This window comes from Populus alba, chromosome 4, assembly GCF_005239225.2.
Source record: "Populus alba chromosome 4, ASM523922v2, whole genome shotgun sequence".
NCBI classification, from domain to species: domain Eukaryota; kingdom Viridiplantae; phylum Streptophyta; class Magnoliopsida; order Malpighiales; family Salicaceae; genus Populus; species Populus alba.
The window spans coordinates 17,776,645-17,797,414 of NC_133287.1; the positions used below are offsets into that span (position 1 = coordinate 17,776,645).

General features: G+C 34.3%; 3 protein-coding genes across 3 annotated transcripts; all 3 read right to left on the reverse strand.

Moving 5' to 3' along the window:
* Positions 1–11,209: 11,209 nt before the first annotated feature.
* On the reverse strand, positions 11,210–12,129 carry LOC118036550 (auxin-responsive protein SAUR24-like). Its single transcript, XM_035042263.2, has one exon. It carries the CDS (start codon positions 11,612–11,614, stop codon positions 11,330–11,332), a length of 285 nt encoding a protein of 94 aa, XP_034898154.1. The 5' UTR covers positions 11,615–12,129; the 3' UTR covers positions 11,210–11,329.
* Positions 12,130–15,717: 3,588 nt separating this feature from the next.
* On the reverse strand, positions 15,718–16,271 carry LOC118036551 (auxin-responsive protein SAUR24-like). The gene has a single exon (XM_035042264.2). The coding sequence runs from the start codon at positions 16,120–16,122 to the stop codon at positions 15,838–15,840; it is 285 nt and encodes a 94-aa protein (XP_034898155.1). The 5' UTR covers positions 16,123–16,271; the 3' UTR covers positions 15,718–15,837.
* Positions 16,272–17,663: 1,392 nt separating this feature from the next.
* LOC118036552 (auxin-induced protein 15A-like) lies at positions 17,664–18,372 on the reverse strand. Its single transcript, XM_035042265.2, has one exon. The coding sequence runs from the start codon at positions 18,192–18,194 to the stop codon at positions 17,922–17,924; it is 273 nt and encodes a 90-aa protein (XP_034898156.1). The 5' UTR covers positions 18,195–18,372; the 3' UTR covers positions 17,664–17,921.
* Positions 18,373–20,770: the final 2,398 nt, after the last annotated feature.

Sequence of the window (20,770 nt, forward strand, 5' to 3'; positions counted from 1 at the left end):
TGTGCTTCGAAAGCTTATTTTTCCCTTAGTATTTCAAGAGTTTGTGACTCATAAATCGCAAGGAGGAGGGACAAAAAAATTAGAAATCTAGGGTGCAAAAAAACCTATTTTTTTAATATTTTATACTCTCACGGCTCGTAAACTATGGAGTAAAATTTTTTTTTGAAATGCCTCGATTATAATCAAGGCTTCTTTCAAGGATGTGTGCAGATTTATTACTCCCAATAATATTTTGGATATTCGTACTTTAAGGATTTTTTTATCCAAACATTAGCGGTGAATAATAGATGAATTCCCCCTACCCAAAATAAGATTTTTATATTTTTTTTAATATTGGCCAATACCCTTTGGAGTTTTACAAACATGTTGTAAAATCCAAAAATGCAAGAAAAACAATTTTTGTTGTGTTTAAGAAATCCATGCGAAAACAGTTTTTTTAGAAAAAACTTCCAATATTTTTTGTATATATAAAAAAAAAGACATTCGAAACATGTTAGAGTATTGGCCGTATGCAACACATAAGAAAACAAATTTGATATATATGTATATTTATCACATTGCATCAAAAAAACAAAAAAAACCGGGTATTAAACACAAGACTAATATTTTTATAATAAAAAGAATTCAGACCTTAAAATAAACATACCAAAAAAATCATAAATCACTTTCTCTTTATTTTATTTTAAAAAAAAAAGAAAACGTTAGTAAGTCCGGCTGGGTCACTTGCCCAAACAAGTGACCCGGTTGGACAAAAAAAGAAAAAAAGAAAAGGGGTGCAGTTTATAAAATACTGTTCAAGTGAATTAATTCACTTGAACAGTGCAAACTTAAAACATAAAAATGCATGCTGCGGGGTGAAGAGAAAAACAGACCTGGGAACAGAAGCGAAGAAGCTGCAGCGACGTTGAAGGCGTGATGGTTGATCTGTGTTTGTCCGTTTCAAATATTTTCCTGCTGCTCTGTTTTTGCGCCTATTTTTTTTGGTTTTCTCTCTCCTCTGCATCTTCATCAGTCCCTCTACAACGGGTTCCTGCACTTCCTTCGTCCCTGCTGCGGATCCTGGCGATGAAGAAATTGCAGTGGCGTTGGAAGAGTGATGGTTGCTCGGTCTGCGTCTATCCTTCTTCTTATGTTTCTGTGTTTGGGTCTGCTTATTGCCTCCTTCTTTACTCTATGCCTCCGTCACTTTCTCTATTGATTCCTAATGTTCTTTTCCCGTTTCTGCAATTTTTATTTGCAAAAACTTGGAGCAAAGGCTTCTTTCTTGTTTTCTTTTGCTGTCTCTCTCCCGTTCTCTATTCTCTCCTCTCTTTTCTTATTTTTCTGCTCCCCTTTTTTTTTCTTTTTGCTGCCCCAGTTAGGTCATTAGAGGGGCTTATATATAGTCTAAATATGTCTCCATTTAGAAAGGATTCAATGCATTTATCCTTGGACGTAAATCCCTACTGATTTGCAGTAAAAAAACGTAAAAGGAAGCTGTAATATTCTGATTTTATGCTGGTGCTTTACGTTTGATTTCTTTCCAATTTTAGAGGAGGGTGTGACTATTTTCTTTCCTTCCATAGGGCCAGCTACTCCCTTTGGAATGAGGCAAGAAACGTGGTTGCAGCTCCAAAATTCAAGCATGATGATAAAGGAAAAACAGCAGGAATTTGTAGCGAAAAAGGAAAGAAATCAGATGGAGGGTGCAGCTGCAAAGTCTCATTTTCCTTATTTCGGTGTGGAAAAAATCCTGTCATTTATGATGATCTTGCCCCCTTTCCAGCTTTCAATATCCTTCTTCAATTAAATCCCTCATTTTAACAATTTTCGATTCGGTCCTTGGTCCCAAAAAAATCCTTCGAATCAGCCCCGCGAACTTGGGCTATATCCTTCCCGCGGCAGAATTTTATGCCTTCACATTAGATATTCAAATGGGAATATGTTGAGCTTCTGATATCGGAATCAAGTGATTCAAAAGCCAAAATTATTCTACGCATCTAGGACTACAACTTTGATAAAGGAGTCGAAGTTAGATAAAATCTTTTTACAGAACAGAATCTAGTAGTAATGTGGTTGGTCAAAAGGGATCTCCAGGTCTAAACTCAAAAACTGACGAATACCGAGAATCCTGATATGACTGAGAGTACGAACTAAGAACAAAAAATCACAAAACTAGGCCAAAAATAGAGTTTTTTTAGTGCAGACTCGGGTCAATATCCTTCTCGCAGCAGAATTTTCTGCCTTCACGTTAGATATTCAAACGGGAACATCTTGAGCCTCTGATATTGGAATCAAGTGATTCAAAAGCTCAAATTCATCTAGGACTACAACTTTGATGAAGGAGTCGAAGTGAGATAAAATCTTTTTATAGAACAGAAACTGGCAGTAATCTTGTTGGTCAAAAGGGATCCCCGGGTCTAACTCAAAAACTGATGAATGCCGAGAATCCTGATATGACTGAGAGTATGAACTAAGAAAAAAAATCACAAAACTAGGCCAAAAATAGAGTTTTTTTAGTGCAGACTCGGGTCAATATCCTTCTCGCGGCAGTACTCTCTGCCTTCATGTTAGATATTCAAATGGGAACATCTTGAGCCTCTGATATCGGAATCAAGTGATTCAAAAGCTCAAATTCATCTACGCATCTAGGACTACAACTTTGATGAAGTAGTCAAAGTGAGATAAAATCTTTTTATAGAACAGAAACTGACAGTAATCTAGTTGGTCAAAAAGGTTCTTAATCTGACAATGCTGAGCATCCAAATCTGACTAAGAATCTGCCCTAAGAAATATGATCCCTAGGACCTAATGAAGGTGTACGTTAATTTTTCAACATGTCATGAGTGACAGAATATACCTAGGATGGTCAGATATCGTACGAAGCCGAGTCAGAATCAGAGCCTAAATTGGAACAAAAAATTGCCACAGCAGCAAAACCATTTTTTAGTGCAAATTCTGAAGGATTTATTCAACCTTAAAGACCAGATAAAAAAGGAACGAATTCAGCATTATGAAGACTCCTGATCAACCTAAAAAAAAACCTGATGAGTTAAACTCTTTTTGTGCTTTTGTCAATTTTCTGGCGAACATGAGCTAAACTCCTATACTCTGTTAAAAAAAAGTATACACCATCTCCAGCACGTGGGGGTCCAAAATTGAGTAACAACAATTACTGTTAATATTATTATTACTATTATTGTTATTGTTATTGTTATTCTTGTTGTTGTTGTATTGTTATTTATAATTTATACAATTAACCTTTCTGTGGTTCGACCCCGGTCTTGCCGGGTTATTTATTACTTCAACACTCCTGCACTTGGGAGAAGACATCAATCTTTTGGTCATATTATTCGTTTTCATGAAAATGTCTTTTTGTTTTTGAATTTTGAACAGGTAACATCCTCACCGGTGCCTCCCACACCACCTACCTATCTTTCATTTTTGGACCCTCCTCCACTTTCTCAGCCTACTACTTCCCAAACTGGCCCCAACCATAACTCAATTATGCCCTTTGCCGCACATCAACAGACCACCTATTTGCCCACAGATTCTGCCACCCCTTCATCACTGCCCAACACTGCCATACTGTCACCATATGCTTGTCTCTCCAATGATCATTGTGCAAAAACAGGTTCTCCATCGCTAGATGTGCATGCTCTCAAGTCTACTGAAGCAAAGCAGCCTGGTTTTGTAGCAGACCAACCCAGTTCTGTCGCAGCCTCACTAGTGTCTGCATTGCCGACCAATCCCTCCACTGACTCTCTAGCTAGTCTACAACTATGTGTAGGTTTCTTCGTATATCCTCTCTAGCACCTTCCAGGTATAGGCTGTTCTTCTCCATGCCTAGCTGCTCATCAACATCACATGGTCCTCCGTCCTAAATAGCCCAAGACAGTGCTGTCTACTGCCACTAGTAAAACCTCTGCTGCCTCTTTCAGCCGGGTAGTTTGTCCTCCCAGTCATGAACCACTTGTTTTTAATGATGCTAACAGGTATGAGGTGTGGCATGGTGCTATGCGTGAGGAAATTCAGGCCTTACACGCAAACAGAACTTGGACCTTAGTGTCATTTCACCCTTCCATGAATTTTATTGGTAGTCAGTGGGTGTACAAGATTAAACACATATCTGATGGTAGCATCAAGAGGTATAAGGCGCGTCTAGTTGCTAGAGGTTTCACTCGGCAAGAAGGTATTGATTACTCTGAAACCTTTAGTCCTGTTAACAAACAGGCGACCGTCAGATTAGTCTTCTCCATTGTTGTTTCATGTGATTGGAAAATTCATTAACTTGATATCTATAATGCCTTCCTCAATGGTGTTCTTGTTAAGGAGGTCTACATGAAACAACCTCCAGGTTTTGTTGATTCTACTCTCCCCTCTCACATGTGTCGATTGCATAAGTCTTTATATGGTTTAAAATAAGCTTCGCGGGCTTGGTACACTCGTCTGAATGATTTCATGTTATCTATTGGTTTTCGTGCCTCCAAGTTGGATACCTCATTGTTTATCTTCTTTATTGGTACTGATATTTTCTATCTTCTGGTCTATGTTGATGATATTCTACTTACGGGTAGTAACTCTCTTATGATCAAACGCCTCATCCAGCTACTGAGCTCAGAATTTAAACTTCGCGACTCAGATTTTGTTCATTATTTTTTGGGTGTCGCACCCGACATCGCGGCGGCCTTAAAAATTTAATTAAATCTTTGAAAAGAATGGATTTCTGGCATCCTGTTCTTTGATGGGAATATTCTTGTTTAAGGAGTCGCCACCTAGTATTATGGTCACTAGGAACCCTAACTGATCAACAGAGATTCTATGGTTCGGGACTGGTTACGTAAAAGGGAAGATATTATCACCCCTTAAACGTCCTACCTAAGGCAGGCTGCATTGCTAGTTTCGTCTTAAATTGCTAAATGTTTATTAGTTTATGCTATGAAATTTGCTTATAATATTCTTGACTCTGGCGCCAGTGAATATTCAACTACAAATATTTCCAACTTTGGCGTTGGTAAATATTACGTAGCTATAAAATAAATTAGATCAATATTTTATTTTATTCCCGACTCTGGCACCAGTGAATAAATAAATAATAATAAATTTATTTTTTACGAATGCAAATATTTTTATTTTTCTAGCTAAATAAAATAAAATACAACGAATAAAAATAATATAAATTTAAACCGGTATTTTTATTCCTGACTCTGGCATCAGTGAATAAACCAATAAATTTACATTATTTTTATTCGTGCATACACATTTTTTATTTTTTCTATCCTTTTTTATTTTTCTGTTTTTTTTATTTGTTTATATATTTTTTTGGCCTGGGCTGGGCTAGACCCAGCCCAGCATATATTTTTTGTACTCGGCCCATATGGGCTGGGTTAGGCCCAGCTAGGCTAGCAACACGCGTGCTAATCCATGCATGTTGCTACACTGTGCAAGTGAATTAAAATTCACTTGCACAGTGCAAATGCAATTTAACAAAGGAGCGCGAGAAGAACAGATTGCTTACCTGGTCTGCTGCCCGTTTTTCCCTTTTTCTTTCGTTCTTATGATTCAGCGAATGGTTCGTTCTCGTGCTCCTGGTATTTGATCGATCTCCTGTGCTCCCTCCGGTTTTCCTTTACTGTTTGCGGCTACCAAAATTGTGAAGGAGTTTTGCCTTCCCTTTCCTCTGCTTCGATCTGCCCCTGTCTTCCCCTGAGTTTTTTTCGTCTCTGTTTCGTCTCTGTGTTCTGGGTTTTTATTCTCTAGCTTTTGTCCCTCTCGGTTTGGCCTGAGTTTTCTTATGGTTTTTTGTCCAACCCCCTCCTTCTCTGTTGCTGAGGCTTTTTCTGGGTTTTGCTTGAGTCTTTGCAGAGCAGGAGGATTTTTGCTTGCGCCCGCTCAAACCCCTCTTGGTTCTGTTTCCTCTGTTTATGCTGGGTTTTTCCTCTGTTTATGCTGGGTTTTTCCTCCTCTGGTGTGCTTACCTCTCCTCTGGTTTTCAGTCCCCGTTTTATGCTGGGTTTTTCTTCTTTCACTGTTGCGTCTCCCCTCTCCTCTACCCGATCTTCTCAGTTCAAGACGAAGATGATGGTGGTCTAAGCCTCAGGTCTACTGGTTGATGGCCCCTTCCCCCTCGGTGAATTTGTGTTTTTTACTCTGTATTCCTGCTCTGTTTTTTTAGCTCTCGATCTTCCCCCCCCCTTTGTGTTTTCTTCGTCCTGCCTTTTATAAGGCCAAAGACCTTCAAAAAACCATCACCTCCACCTACGGGATTGTGGCAATCGTGGCAGAAGACATGGTCACGATTTGGATCGGATGCACTGGGATTTTCCTGTTGAATCAGCTTTCTCCGTGCGAAACGGAAGGGATGAAGAACACAGCTTCCAAACGATGTCGTTTGTGTGTTTGAAGCACTTTTTCACTTTGGTCCCTGCTTTCTTTGGAAATTTTGATAATTGGACCTCAATTAAAATCCCTTTTAATTTTACCCTTGTATTAATTTCAATTAAGTCCCTGAATTTATTTAATTAATTAAATCAAAGTTTAATTAAGTCCACAAACTTATTAATTCTTCTAATTTCATTAATTAAACCAATCCAAATTTTAAATAAATTTCCAAACTTATTAATTCTTCAATTTCTGACCAATTTATTCTCAAATCTGATAATTTTATCTTTAAACTTCAAGATTTGTTGTCTTAACCCAATTGTCAACTATATTTAATTTTTATTATTTGTTCAAAAATTGGGTTATGACATTGGGTATTGAGGTTCAGCCTATTGGTATGGGTCTTATGCTCCGACAGCATAAATATATACTTGAAATCCTCACTCGGGCTGGTATGTTATCCTGTAAACTTGTTGATACTCCTATCTCTACATCAAAAGCTACCATTCTGCCAGATCCCTTATTTTTTATGCTACATGTTTTTATCAAATTGTGGGTGCTCTTCAATATATCTCACCTTTACAAGCCCAGATATTTGTTTTGTTGTTAATAGAGTCTATCAATTTATGCATGCTCTTATAGATTCTCATTGGGCTGCCATTAAACGCATATGTGACAGAAGCACACCAAATTGCCTATACCATACATCCTAGTTCTAGCAGGATGTACAAAGACTTAAGAGAGCATTATTGGTGGAATGGTATAGAGAAAGACATTGTAGAGTTTGTATCTTGATGCTTGACATGTTAAAGGATTAAGGGTGAGTATCAGAAGCCACCAAGGATTTTGCAGTCATTATAGATTCATGGATGGAAATAGGAGAGGATCACTATCAATTTTATGTCAGGATAACCACAAAGATAGGACGGTTATGATTCAACTTGGATGATAATTGATCGTTTGACTAAGTTAGTTCATTTCTTTCTAGTAAAGATAACACATGGGTTTGCAACACTAGAAAAAATATATGTCAATGAGATTATGAGGTTATATGATGTGTTGATCTCTATTGTGTGTGACATAGGTATATAGTTCACTTCTCGGTTTTGGGTGAACTTCCATGAAGCAATGGGGATTAAGGTTAAGTTGAGCACTGCTTTCCATCATCAGGTCAATGAACAGTCTGATATGACTATAAATTTTTTAAGATATGCTGAGAGCTTGTGTGGTTGATTTTAAGGTCGGATAAAGCAAGTATTTGTCTCTGGTAGAGTTTGCATATAACAATAGTTATCATGTGAGTATTGATATGGCTCTGTATGAGGCTTTGTATGGTCAAAAATCTAGATCACCCATATATTGGTATGAGGTTGGTAAGAAGAGATTGATGGGTCCTGATTTAATACAAATTACTTTGGATAAGATCAGGGTGATTCGAGATAAGCTTCGAATAACTTAGAGTATGCAAATGACATGGGTTGGAGGAGGTATAATTTATAGTTTTCAGTGGGTGACAATGTGCTCCTGAAAGTCTCTTCCAACTAAAAGAATATTCAGATTTTGGACTAAAGAAAAATTAAGTCATCGATTTATAAGCCTTTTGAGATTTTGGAAAGAGTAAGGGCAATGGCATGCATGCTTTTATCTTTCTCTTAATTTGTCCTTCATACATTTGGTGTTTCATGTTTCAATATTGAGGAAGTAATTGCAAGATCCGTCTCATGTTTAGGAAGTTCAACTGGTTTAGGTAACGAAGGATATGTCATATGAAGTACAATCAATAGGAGCAGTGGATCGACAAGTTAGAAAGCTTTGGTCGAAGGAAATTGCATCATTTAAGGTTGTGTGAAACGAAATTCCATGCAAAGTGGCAATGTGGGAGCTTGAGTAGGTAATGAGTAGCAAGTATTTGTACTTGTTCGATCATGATGGTAAGACTTTTGTTCTTAAAGTTGAAATTCAAGAATGAGTTTTATATAACGGAGAGGATGTTGTAAAACCCATGTTTTAGCCCATCAGACCTAAACCTATATATTTAAAGAGATTTTTTTTTCTAGAGAATTGGCTTTCCCTTCTTCTCTTTTTCCCTCCCCTACGATAACTTTTTTCCTAAATATACCAAAGAATTCAACTCTATCTAAAGTTAAACTTTTTGGTTTTAAGAAGGATTTGAAGAAACAAGTATCATGACTCCCTCTTCTGTTGTTTTTGAATGGTGATTAAACATCATATCTCCAATAGCTCTTGAATGAGTGAATAATTATGATATGGATGATAGCATAGGGGTTAAAGACAATCTGAATCGATTCATAAGAAACATGTTCTAGGGTGATTTTAATAGTTTGTGGATTAAAAAAGTGTTTTGGGATATGTTGATTTGGTAATTTGACAATTTAAGATGTTTAATTAATATTTTAGGGTATTAATTTGGCTTCAAGCGAATTGATTTGAGAACTAGAGTTATGGGTTTTTTAGGAACATGTTGAGTTTTAAAGATTTGCAATTTTGAAACACTAACAAATTATGATTTTGAAATCCTGGTCAACCAATCAACTTGTTTGTTTGAATTGATTCACCAATTGGCTTAATGATATTAGTTGAGTGGTTGATCAATTTTGGTTGACCGGTTAACCAAGTAGTGAGAGTTGATTGATTCTTTTAGGTTTGGTTAGTTTGGGAAATGTCTGGAATTGATTAGGTGGATCTGTTTTGGTTTTATAATTACATTTTTGTTCTCTAATCTTAGAATTATAATATTTTATGTTATCTGATTCGAGTTGTTTTGAATATTTTTTGCATTCATTATAGGTTCTGTTGACATTCTCCCTAGCAATCTTTAGTAATCTCCAGTTTTACATTTTGTTAGTCTCTTGCTGCTGGTTTCCAGGTAAGTGGGATAATTTTTAATATGCATATAACATAAATAATTTATATAAGTTGATTTATTTTATAGGTACAAATTTGTATTTGCATTATATTGATTTAATTCTATTTGGTATATTATTTGTTTGCTTTGATATATATATATATATATATATATATACACAGGCGAATATTTGTTATGTTTGGATATCAGGATACTTGTTAGAAATTCCATACTAATAGAGAAAAGTTAGTCTATATACACTTATAGTATGTTTATGCATATAACATAAATAATTTATATAAGTTGATTTATTTTATAGGTACAAATTTGTATTTGCATTATATTGATTTAATTCTATTTGGTATATTATTTGTTTGCTTTGATATATATATATATATATATATATATATATACAGGCGAATATTTGTTATGTTTGGATATCAGGATACTTGTTAGAAATTCCATACTAATAGAGAAAAGTTAGTCTATATACACTTATAGTATGTTTCACAGTGTGGTAGCGGTTGCTTTTTCAAATAACGTTTTTGTGCCGAAATGCATACCAATGATTTTTTTTTATTTTTTTAAAATTATTTTTGACATTAGCACATCAAAACGATCCAAAACATATAAACCGTATTAAATTTTAGCAAAAAAAAAAAATTGAAATTTTGTGGGAACACGGATTCAACCGCGTTCCCAAATGCTACCTTAGTAGTCTATATGCCTAGTTGGTGAGAGAGACACCAGACTATGATGATTAATCATTCCATAGTTATCGAGGTTGCCAACCTTTTCTGTTATATATATATATATATATATATATATATATATATATATATATATATATATATGTTTCGGTTCTTATACTTCTATTATTTCATAATTTCTAGTCTATAACATATAAATATAAATAATGTATATTAAATGATATTTCTTCACCGATCGAGTTGGTTAAACTCACCCCTCTATTTTAAGGTTCTTAACTTCTGTTAGCTAGTTGATTTTTATATGAGAGTTCTTCCTACTTCATTTATTGGTATGCATTATTTGCTACCACAAGGCTTTTCTTCTTATTTTTTTATTTAATATCTTAGACACTTTATTATTACGCTGCTTCTATTCAGGTTTGGATTTTTATTTCAAAGATTGAAATTTATTTAATACAATAATACTTCTTATGAATTTTTTTTGTTTATATTTAATGATGAGAAATTTTGATGTTTTTATCTAAAAAGATAACAAAACAGAGAGCGCTTCAATTAGCCATTAGTGCAGTTTTGTGATCTAGCTAGTAGGCATTGCCGATTCAATGTAAATATATTTTGTACTAATATAAAAAAGATTGTTGATAAAAATCATTTCTTAAATTTTTGATTGCTCCATAATTATTCTATATGTACTAATATATTGCTCCATATTTGTACTAATATATGTTTCGGTTTTGTGAACTGTTTTTTCATTCTTTCATCACATCAAATCAAGAAGATAATAAAGGTGACAATAAAGAAAATCAAATTCTATAGATTTAATATTTATTAAATATATATTTGATTGCTCGATAATTATTCTTAATAGTTGATATTTATCCTCTAGATTTATTCAAAAGGCTCCATAATCTTTTCCTCATATTATCTAATATACTCTTAAGATCGAATTGAATTAATTGAATATTGCTCATTAGAATGACAATTATGCGGGAAAAGAAATCCTGGATGATGTGGTATTTTTATGATTTAATTTAGATCAATTACTTTATTGTGTTGTATTTTATTTAACATGCTCAAAATTTGAAAATTTTTGTAAGAACGCATTTTTGTAAGAAGTCAAATATTGCTTTGGCAGTGTTTTCTTTGAACTTGTTTTCTTTTTATCTTAGGTGATAATCTTTAAAGCAGTAAATTTAATTTCTTGATTTATAGTAAGCTTAGCCATGAAATCTTGGAAACTAAATGAATAAACAAATCGAAGAAGATGAAAAGATTTGTGAAAGTTAAAAGATTTCATAATAGATAATCTTTTGAGAAACTGCTTACAATCTGTACATGATATGTACAGTATGCTACAAAATTGTTTTATCTAATATATGTTAATCTGTCCCTTTTATGACGCATTTAAGCGAGAAGTGAGATCGATGAAGATGTCTTCTCGACAAGGAATTGTGAGACCACCCATTTGATGATCAAATCCAAATTCCTCTTCAGCTTTACTTAGCAGCTCTTGAAATGAAGGCTGGTTCAAGTGTGACACTGGAATCACAAATCTTTTCTTCTCTTCTTCTCCAACATATACTGCAACATAGCCTTTTCGAACATCCCTAGCTGGAGATGATCCTCGAAGAAGATTTTGCTTAGCTTGAAGAATACGAGGCAAGCGAATAGCCATCATTTTGTTTGGATGTAAATAAGAACAACAAGAAGATTGTTAGGATTTTAGTAAGGAACAGAAAACTCTGATATTCTTGATGAGAAGGTGAAGGCTTGAGTTGGATTGACAAGGTAATTGAGTGCTGTATATATAGAGGAAAGATCACAAAAACAAAAGAAGAGCACCATTGTGGATAATGGATCTACTGGTGTATGGTCATTTGAATGGGGTCTAATGAGAGACATGAAGTAGTGAAGGATCACATGGTATTGTCTCAAAAGCAAGACTGGTAACATAATGTCCCCAGCATTTTTTGAGAAAAACAATCTACTCAGGACCCACTTGAAATTCAAGGAGTTAGCTATTATGAAGTCTATCTTAAGTTGTGACCACTTGAATACTGCAGACAACCTTGAGACATCTACCCTCTTGAATTAGAGTTGAACGATATCGAAGGATCATTTCTGTGGACGACCTCTTAGAGTTCACGGCATGCTTCAGACGTCTAAGTTCTTTTTTTTGTTGTTGTAATGATGGGTAGAGGTCTTATGGACCACATTTGTCTTGTAAATTATAAAGCTTTTCTAAATCAGCAGTATGAACATGGATTATCAGCATTTATTGCTCTTGCAATATATTCGAACATGTAGCACCAGGAAAAGTAAAAGGGACAAAAACTTGCTAGACAAAACCATGTGAAGTGCATATGATGTGCGTGGCACTGCTTCACCCTTTTTAGAACCTATGCTGCATTTCAGAATATCTTGATGCAACTGCAAATGACGAAGTTAATGTCGGTAACTGTTTCCAGCCATTGAATTTGAAATGTGGGTGCCACCAGGAACAGAAAAAGAGCATCAATGCTATCCTCTGGAAGGTTTCAACCTTTGAGGCCAAATATGTTGCGAGGCCTTTTATCTATTCACTGCTTTTCATCTGCAAAGGTTTTGGGTGAACTTTCATAAAGCAATGGGGATTAAAGTTAAGTTGACCACTGCTTTTCATCATTAGACCAATGAACAGTTTGATATGACTATACAAATTTTTTAAGATATACTGAGAGCTTGTGTGGTTGATTTTGAGGTTGGATGGAGCACGTATTTGTCTCTGGTAGAGTTTGCATATAACAATAGTTATCACGTGAGTATTGATATGGCTTTGTATTAGACTTTGCATGATCGAAAGTCTAGATCACCCATATATTGGTATGAGGTTGGTAAAAAGAGATTGATGGGTCCTGATTTAATACATATTATTTTGGATAAGATCAGGGTGATCCGAGATAAGCATCGAATAAGTATGCAAATTACATGGGTTGGAGGAGGTATATTTTAGAGTTTTCAGTGAGTGACAATGTGCTCTTGAAAGTCTCTTCCAACTAAAGAATATTCAGATTTTGGAATAAAGAAAAATTAAGTCATCGGTTTATAGGCCCTTTGTGATTTTGGAAAGAGTAGGGGCAATGGTATATATGTTTTTTTCACTCTCTTAATTTGTCCTTCATACATCCGGTGTTTCATCCGGTGTTTCACGTTTCAATATTGAGGACGTACTTGCAAGATCCGTCTCGTGTTTCGGAAGTTCAACTGGTTTAGGTGAGGAAGGATATGTCATATGAAGTACAATCAATAGGAGCAGTGGATCGACAAGTTAGAAAGTTTTGGTCAAAGGAAATTGCATCATTTAAGGTTGTGTGAAACGAAATTCCATGCAAAGAGGCAATGTGGGAGCTTGAGTAGGTAAGAAGTGGCAAGTTTTTGTACTTGTTTGATCATATGATGGTAAGACTTGTGTTATTAAAGTTTAAATTCAAGGATGAGTTTTGTATAACGGAGGGGATGTTGTAAAACCCATATTTTAATCCATCAGACATAAACCCAAGAACCCAACCTATCCTATATATTTAAAGAGATTTTTTTTTCTAGAGAATTGGTTTTCCCTTCTTCTCTTTTTCCCTCCCTTACGATAGCTTTTCTCCTAAATATACCAAAGAACTCAAATCTATCTAAAGTTAAACTTTTTGATTTTAAGAAGGATATGAAGAAACAAGTATCATGACTCCCTCTTCTGTTATTTTCGAATGGTGATTAAACATCATATCTCCAGTAGCTCTTGAATGAGTGAATAATTAGGATATGGATGATAGCATAGGGGTTAAAGACAATCTGAATTGATTCATAAGAAACATGTTCTAGGGTGATTTTAATAGTTTATGAATTAAAGAAGTGTTTTGGGATATGTTGATTTGGTAATTTGATGATTTAAGATGTTTAATTAATATTTAGGGTATTAATTTGGCTTAAAGAGAACCGATTTGAGGACTAGAATTATGAGTTTTTGTGGAACACGTTGAGTTTTAAAGATTTGAATTTTGAAAGACTAATAAATCAAGATTTTGAAATCCTGATCAACCAGTCAACCTATTTGTTTGAATCGATTTACCAATTGGCCTGATGATATCAGTTGAGTTGTTGATCAATTTTGGTTGACCGGTTCTTTTAGGTTTGGTTAGTTTGGGAAATGTTTGGGATTAATTAGGTGGATTTATTTGGTTTTATAATTACATTTTGGTCTCTAATCTTAGAATTATAATTTTTTATGTTATCTGATTCGAGTTGTTTTGAGTATTTTTTGCATTCATTATAGGTTCTGTTGACATTCTCCTAGCAATCTTTAGTAATCTCTAGTTTTACATTTGTTGGTCTCTTGCTTCTGGTTTCCAAATAAGTGCAATAATTTTTAATATGCATGTAATATAAATAATTTATATGAGTTGATTTATTTTCTAGGTGCAAATTTGTATTCGCATTCTATTGATTTAATTCTATTTGGTATATTATTTGTTTGCTTTGATACACACACACACTAATATTTGTTATTTTTGGATATCAAGATACCCGTTAGAAATTCCATTCTAATAGAGAAAAGTTAGTCTATATACACTTAGTAGTCTGTATATATGCTTAGTTGGTGAGAGAGACATCAGATTGTTACGATTAATCATCCCATAGTTATCGAGGTCGCAAACCTTTTCTGTTATATATATTTCGGTTCTTATACTTCTATTATATCATAATTTCTGGTCTATAACATATAAATATCTATAATGTATATTAAATGATATTTTCTTCACCAAGTTGGTTAAACTCACCACTATATTTTAATATTATTTTAAGGTTCTTAACTTCTGTTAGTAGGTTGATTTTTATATAAGAGTTCCTCCTACTTCATTTATTGGTATGCATTGTTTGCTTTTACAAGACTTTTCTTCTAATTTTTTTATTAATTTGATGTCTTAGTCACTTCATTATTATGCAGCTTTTATTCAAGTTTGGATTTTTATTTCAAAGATTGAAATTTATGTAATGCAATAATACTTATTATGATTTTTTTTTTGTTTCTATTTAATGATGATAAATTTTGATGTTTTTATCTAAAAAGATAACATGACAGAGAGCGCTTCAATTTGCCATTAGTGCAGTTTTGTCTAGCTAGTAGGCATTGCCGATTCAATCTGAATATATTTTGTACTAATATAAAAAAGATTGATGATAAAAATCATTTCATGTGAAATGTTATTTCATTCTTTCATCACATCAAAGCAAAGGAGAAATCAAGAAGATAATAAAGGTGACGATAAAGAAAATCAAAATTCTATAGATTTAATACTTATTAAATATTTGATTGCTCCATAATTATTCTTAATAGTTAATATTTATCCTCTAGATTTATTCAGAAGGCTCCATAATCTTTTCCTCATATTATCTAATATACTCTTAAGATCGAGTTGAATTAATTGAACATTGCTCAATAGAATGACAATGATGCGGGAAAAGAAATCCTGGATGATGTGGTATTTTTATGATTTAATTTAGACCAATTACATTATTGTGTTGTATTTTATTTAACATGCTCAAAATTTGAAATTTTTTGTAAGAACGCTTTTTTCTATGAAGTCAAATATTGCTTGGCAGTGTTTTCTTTGAACTTATTTTGTTTTTTTCTTCGGTGATAATCTTTAAAGCAGTAAATTTAATTTCTTGATATATATAGTAAGCTTAGCCATGAAATCGTGGAAACGAAATGAATAAACAAATCGAAGAAGATCGAAGAAAAGATTAGATTTGTGAAAGTTTAAAAGATTTCATAATAAACAATCTCTTGAGTCACTGCTTACAATCTGTACATGATATGTACAGTATGCTACAAAATTGTTTTCTCTAATATATGTTAATCTGTCCCTTTTATGACGCATTTAAGCGAGAAGTGAGATCGATGAAGATGTCTTCTCGACAAGGAATTGTGAGACCACCCATTTGATGATCAAATCCAAATTCCTCTTCAGCTTTACTTAGCAGCTCTTGAAATGAAGGCTGGTTCAAGTGTGACACTGGAATCACAAATCTTTTCTTCTCTTCTTCTCCAACATATACTGCAACATAGCCTTTTCGAACATCCCTAGCTGGAGATGATCCTCGAAGAAGAATTTGCTTAGCTTGAAGAATACGAGGCAAGCGAATAGCCATCATTTTGTTTGGATGTAAATGTAAGAACAAGAAGAAGATTGTTAGGATTTTAGTAAGGAACAGAAAACTCTGATTCTTGATGAGAATGTGAAGGCTTGAGTTGGATTGACAAGGTAATTGAGTGCTGTATATATAGAGGAAAGATCACAAAAACAAAAGAAGAGCACCATTGTGGATAATGGTCTACTGGTGTCTGGTCATTTGGATGGGGTCTAATGAGAGACATGAAGTAGTGAAGGATCACATGGTATTGTCTCAAAAGCAAGACTCGTAACATACTGTCCCCAGCATTTTTTGAGAAAAACAATCTACTCAGGACCCACTTGAAATTCAAGGAGTTAGCTATTATGAAGTCTATCTTAAGTTGTGACCACTTGAATACTGCAGACAACCTTGAGACATCTACCCCCTTGAATTAGAGTAGTACTTTATAGAAGGATCATTTCTGTGGACGACCACTTAGAGTTCAGGGCATGCTTCAGATGTCGAAGTTCTTTTTTTTTTTTTTTTTTTGTAATGATGGTTAGAGGTCTTAAGGACCACATTTGTCTTGTAAATTATAAAGCTTTTCTAAATCAGCAGTATGAACATGGATTATCAGCATTTATTGCTCTTGCAATATATTCGAACATGTAGCACCAGGAAAAGTAAAAGGGACAAAAACTTGCTAGACAAAACCATGTGAATTGTGCGTATGAAGGACTTAGTTATATTTTAAATGGGTCAAATTAATTTTATTAGGGACTTAATTGGTGAAAAAATTAAGTTTGGGGCTCAATTTGGGCTTAATTGAGAAGATTGAAATTTTAGAAGACCAAATTTAATTTTTAGCAAATTAATTGGTTCAAATAAGGGCTAAAATTGCAAGAAAATCTAAATTTTGGGGTTAATTAAAAATTAAATTAAAAAAATTTATAATCAGGGATTATTTTGCAAAAAAGTTTCAAAGAATTTAGAAATGAAATCGAAATATAAATTGGAAAGTGTATTAAAATACCCGATCGGATTGAGAAAGATGAATACTTTAGCAAATATTAATTTCGAAGAACCTGAATTGGTAATTGGTCAAAAGTCCAAAACTCTGAATGAGATTAAGATATTTAACTGAAAATGTTCAAGACTGGAAGTTCATGTTTAAGCACATCATGTGCCTTGGCAATGATCATCATAGCAGATGATCGTTTTCAAGTAACTAGCCTCAACATCTTTTCTGTAAGAATTGTAACAGCTGGAGGAACAGAGATTTACAGCTACTCTTTCCCTGACAGTAAATTTTCCTTGGTTTTGAACTATACAGGGATGGACGCAAGTTTTTGATTTTTAACATTATACAAGCAAAAAAGAACTTGACTTATATAGGCCTTTGTCTATGATGAGCTGATGCTGACACCATAAAAGATGCTTACTTAGTTGTTAAAGTGTGATCGGAATATATTGTTCATTTGTTTTCCTTTGAGGACAACGTCCACCGCAACATGAAAGACTGCTAAAATCCATTTTCAGATGAAGAATCTTCATTTCTGGTGCTGGAGGAACACAATTCGAGTAATGATCATGGCGTAGCGCATTTAACATAAGTAAGAACTCACAAGCGAAGTTTCTAAGAGAAAAAGTACTCATTGATTAATGCTTGTGCTTTCTAAATTGAAACACAATTTGACAAAACAGCAATAATGCTGTGAAACATGTTCATTTACTTGAAGAAAAAAGGCATCCGAGTAAAGGTCTGTACATGGTGCTCATAAGTGTCTTCTTTACAGAACTGTGTTAGAGTTGATCTATCTTACTCTCTGCTTTTATGATTAACTTAAGCAAGAAATGACATCCATGAAAATCTCTTCTCTGCATGGAATAGTGAGACCGCCCATTGGATGATCATAGCCGAATTGTTCTTCAGCTTGACTTAGCAAGTCTTGAAATATAGCTTGGTTCAAGTATGATACTGGAACTACAAATCTCTTCTTTTGTGTTTCTCCAACATAAACTGCCAGGCAGCCCTTTGGCACACTTGAAGCTGATGGTGATAGCTGAAGCATTTGCTTAGCACGTACAATAGCAGACAAACGGAAACCCATTATTTCAAATGGATGAGCAAGGAAAATAAATCTAAGCAGACTTATTGCACAAAGGAATTTTGATTCTCAAGGTTGTGAAGGTTTGAGTTGCTTGTGAACCTAAACATGTTGGTGTTTATATACGTGAAGATTTGCAAGATAGAAATCCCCTTATGCAAGAAGCCGGTCGTCAAGAGGCCCCTGGATGTGGTCTAGTCAAGAAATTAGCTCCAGCGATCACATGGTTGTGTCTTCAACCTAATTATCAAGAATACAGGCCTGACTGACCATTATTAATTTCTATGAAACATTATGACCCCACTGCTCTATTAACTATAAAGTTGTAGTTAAATTTGAAGTTATTTAAAGAGGATAACACTAAGTATCCAAATCACAATAGACTGATATTTTCTTTACTTTTTTGTCATATCAGAGACCTGCTTAAGTCATCTGCTATTTCTTTTTTTAATATTCAGACATGTCCACTGAATTTCTTCTATTCATATTATCACATGTTTATCAAATTCAAATATGTGAGCCTGTAAAAAAAAAACCAATTTAAAGTAAAATTTCGTGGAAATTAGCTGACATCCTCAATTCACATTCTATACAACCAAGTCAGGTTTCCTGCAATAAGTGATATAGAACCAGAAAGTGATAGCTAAGAACCTTTTCTACAGGTAAAAGAAAATTCATCAATAGCAGAACTTGTGTAGCAACTTACAACCATATCATATCTGACACACTAATTTTCATATCAATTAATAGACTTGCTGGACCGGACACCATGAAGTTCACATGGCCTTGCCCTACTGCCAGTAATGATGAATAGCAACCTCAATAAAACATCGTACGGAGAAGCTTTTCCTTTGAGGAGCGATCACCAACAACAGTCTCTATATATGATAGATGAGTGATCATTTTCAAGAGGTTTGCTTTTACTGTTGTGCCAAATGTGATCACTTACGTCCCGTAGGATTGCCTAGAACTAACAGTCAGCTAGCCAAGAGTGGCTTCGTGGTCATAATTGTATGAGTGTCAATTTGTGATCATCGAAAGATTTGAAGATAAAGTTCTGCAGTATTTCTTTTCTCATGAACAAACAATTTGTGTGCGAAGCTGAAATGAATTCGAGCTGAAATGCTTGACAGAACATAAGTAAGTCAGATTTATTTCTAACCGAGTACAAAAAGGTACATGAAGATAAAGGAAATATGAAATTTGATACTCCGTTCATTACTTTTGACATGTCAATTCTGTTGAAGTTTGGTACCTAAGCTAGAATAGGATTACTTAGCAGTAATCTACTGCATGATTATCTAGTTGTTAGCTGAGATTACTATCTAGATTAGGATATGTTATTTTGAATTCTTTTGTTAAGTTTATCTAGGATTAAACTAAACTTGTAAACATCTCCTTAAATAAAGGAGAAGTTAGCTGGTACGTTTCTAGTGTTTGCTTTGCGTTGTAATTCTGTTTTCTTTTTCAATGAATAAAAGGGCATGGGATGGCAGTAACCAAGCATCGAATTCTGCTCTTTGTTCTTGAAACTTAATTATTAAGTTCTGAGTTCTTTCCTTTTGTTCTTTCCATAGTGAACATTGTTCTTTGTTCTTTTCTTTCTTCATCAGCAAACATAAGGTTGTTCTTTATATTTCTACAATTGGTATCAAAGCTTTTTTTCTGATCTTTGAAGGGATTTTGTGTGAGTGAGAAACACGAGAGTACAGTGAGGATAAATCAAAGTTTTTACTTTGAGGGTTTGTGAGTGAAACACGAGAGATTAAGTGAGTTTTTTTAAAGCAATGGATTCTGCAAATTTTTCAACAAAAACACCATTGTTTACTGGGCAGAATTTTGGTGTGTGGACTGTAAAAATGAAAACCTATCTCAAAGCTCTTGATTTATGGGAGATAGTAGAAAGTGATAGGCAACCTACTTCTTTGGGTAACAATCCCACAATTGCTCAGATGAAGTTCTTTAATGAAGAAAAGGCAAAGAGATTCAAAGCTCTTTCTTGTCTTCATAATGCTGTAAGTGAAGACATCTTCACGAGGATCATGGCATGCAAATCTGCCAAGGAAACATGGGATAAATTAAAAGCAGAGTTCCATGGTGATGAGAAGTCAAGAAGGATGCAGATTCTGAATCTGAGAAGACAATTCAAAGGTCTGAAGATGAAAGAAAATGAGAGCATCAAAGATTTCTCTTCTCAAATCTTGAAACTTGTGAATCAAGTAAGACTCTTGGGAGAAGATTTTCGAGACTCTAGAATTGTAGAGAAAGTCCTGGTGAGTTTGCCAGAAAAGTTTGAACATAAAATCTGTTCTTTAGAAGATTCTAAAGATTTTTCTGAGATAAGCTTGCAAGAATTGGTAAATGCATTGCAAGCTGTTGAGCAAAGGAAAGCATATAGACAAGAAGGATCAAGTGAAAGAGCTCTAGTTGCAGTTTACAAGGATAAGGGTCGGGCTAAGAACATCTTCAGAAATAATCAAGAAGGAAAAAAAGAAAAAGGAAGAAGCTGGAAATCTGCCAACTGGCAGCAGAACAACAATAACAACTTCATGAGGGGGAAAGAGAAGAAAGAGCATTTT